Source organism: Eimeria tenella, genomic scaffold (assembly GCF_000499545.2).
Source record: "Eimeria tenella Houghton genomic scaffold, Eth_scaff3605, whole genome shotgun sequence".
Classification (NCBI taxonomy): domain Eukaryota; phylum Apicomplexa; class Conoidasida; order Eucoccidiorida; family Eimeriidae; genus Eimeria; species Eimeria tenella.
In genome coordinates this window covers 1-1,996 of record NW_013544543.1, presented here as the reverse complement: position 1 = coordinate 1,996, position 1,996 = coordinate 1, and the positions used below count along the sequence as shown (strand labels likewise).

The window sequence follows — 1,996 nt, the reverse complement described above, 5'->3', positions numbered from 1 at the left end:
CGGTTGCAGCAGTTGGAGCAGCCGCAGCAGGAGCAGCAGCACCACCTGCAGCAACGGGAACTGCAGCAGCAAGAGCACCGGCCACCGCCGTTGGAGCTGCAGCAAAGAAAGAGACGGTCCCTTCCTGCGTACAATCACTTTTATAAACTCATGGCCCGTTGCAGCTTACTGCTACCGGGAAGGCCTGTTGCTGCTGCGTTTGCTGCCCCTGTTGCTGCTCCTGCTGCAGCTGCTGCTGGCGTTGCTGCTGCAGCTGAAGTTGCTCCTGCTGCTGTGGCCAATGCTGCCGTTACTCCTGCTGTTGCTGCAGCAGTCGCAGCAGCAGAGCCTGCTGCAGCAGTCGCAGCAGCAGAACCTGCTGCTGCTGCCGCAACAGCAGAGCCCCCTGGAGCAACAGCTGCAGGAGCCTCTGTTGCTCATACTGCACACGGTGGGGCAGCAGCAGCAGCAGCTGCTGCTGCGAGCGCCGCCAACCCTGTGGCTCCTTCTCAGTCAAAACCTGAAGCTGCCGGCAATGCAGCAGCAGCAGGAGCAAAGCCGGTTGAAAGTAAAGCAGCAGCAGCAGCGCAGGATGCAGCAGCAGCACCTCAAGCCCTCAAGGAGGAAGCAACAGACCTAGTGGGAATCGGGGCTCCCGCAGAGACAGCCCCTTTAAGCAGCGTCCGCAGACTACCAGTAGTAACAGCAGCAGCAGCAGCAGCAGCAGGGACGCCTCCAGCCGCAGCAGACTCAGCCGCAGTCACCGTCTCTGCTCTGAGAGGGGGCCCCTCTGGGGCCCCTCCCTTTCCGCCTATTTCTGCGTGACACCACCATTTCAATAGTTGGTCCTTCAACTCTTAAGAGGCCCCCAAGGGGCCCCCAAGGGGCCCCCGTCAGTGGCCCCTTCGGGGCCCCTTCGGGGCCCCTTCGGGGCCCCTTCGGGGCCCCCCTCAGGGGCCCCACAGGGTGTGTCTACAGCTCAGTTAGGGCCCCCGGGGCCTCCAGGTGGGGTTCCTGGGGGCTCCTGGGCTTCTGCGGGCCCCCAGCTCGAGAAGCCCCCTTGGGCCGCTTTTGGGGCCCAGCGGGGTCCCCAAGGGCCCTATCTGAGGCCACTTTTAGGGCCCTTGGGGCCCCAAAAGGGGCCCCCAGGGGCCCAAAAGTGGGACCCCTAGGGGCCCTAAATGGGACTCCCAAGGGCCCAAAATGGGGCCCCAGGGTCGTGCTTGCAGCCCCTTTGAAGGGGGCTTTTAAGGTCTTCGCATTTGCCCACAAAAGGGGCCCCAAGGGGCCCCGAGAAAGCCCAATGGGGCCCAATGGGGGCCCCAGAGGCCCCCTTTGGGGGCCCCGGGGGCCCCAGAGGCCCCCTTTGGGGGCCCCGGGGGCCCCCCTTGGGGGACCCGCCGGGGCCTCAACTGTGGCCCCCACGGTGCGTGAAGGAGGGCCCCTGCTAAGGGCCTCCGAGGGGCCCCCGAGGGCCCCTAAGAGGGCCCCCCGGGGGCCCCCTTTTGGCGGCGCAGGGGCCCCCAGCAGCAAACTGGCAGTGTGGGGCCCGCTGCAGGTTTTTAGGGTTTAAAAAGAGACAGAAGAGACTCTTAAAAAAGAGCGTTTAGGGGACTGTTTGGGGTGGGGTGTACAGACAGCTGGGCTGCGCCGCTAGGGTTTAGGGTTTGAGGGTTTGCAGTGCGCGGGTGTACGTACAGCAGCAGCCGCAGCTGCTGCTGCTGCTTCCGGCCCGCCGCAGCTGTGGGAAGGAGACAGAAGCGACGGGGGCTTCTTTTGCTGCTGCAGCAGCAAGCTCGTGGCAGCAGCAGCAAAAGCGTTGCCCGTTTCTGGAGGAAGAAACACGTGTTTTGCTGCAGCAGCAGCATGTGGTTTGCTGCAGTATCAGCGCACCATTAGCTGCGGCAGCAGCGAGTAGTTTGCTACATAGAGTTGCGTCGTGCTGTTAGCTGCAGCAGCAGCAAGCTGTTGGCTGCAGCACAGCAGCAGGACGCCGTCCGCCGCAGCAGCAGCGCGC

General features: G+C 64.3%; 1 protein-coding gene across 1 annotated transcript; it reads left to right on the top strand.

The window, feature by feature from the left end:
- Window positions 1-150: 150 nt before the first annotated feature.
- ETH_00036995 (uncharacterized protein) lies at window positions 151-804 on the top strand (the record flags this gene model as incomplete). The annotated part of the gene is made up of 1 exon (XM_013379587.1): window positions 151-804. The coding sequence occupies one exon, from the start codon at window positions 151-153 to the stop codon at window positions 802-804; it is 654 nt and encodes a 217-aa protein (XP_013235041.1).
- Window positions 805-1,996: the final 1,192 nt, after the last annotated feature.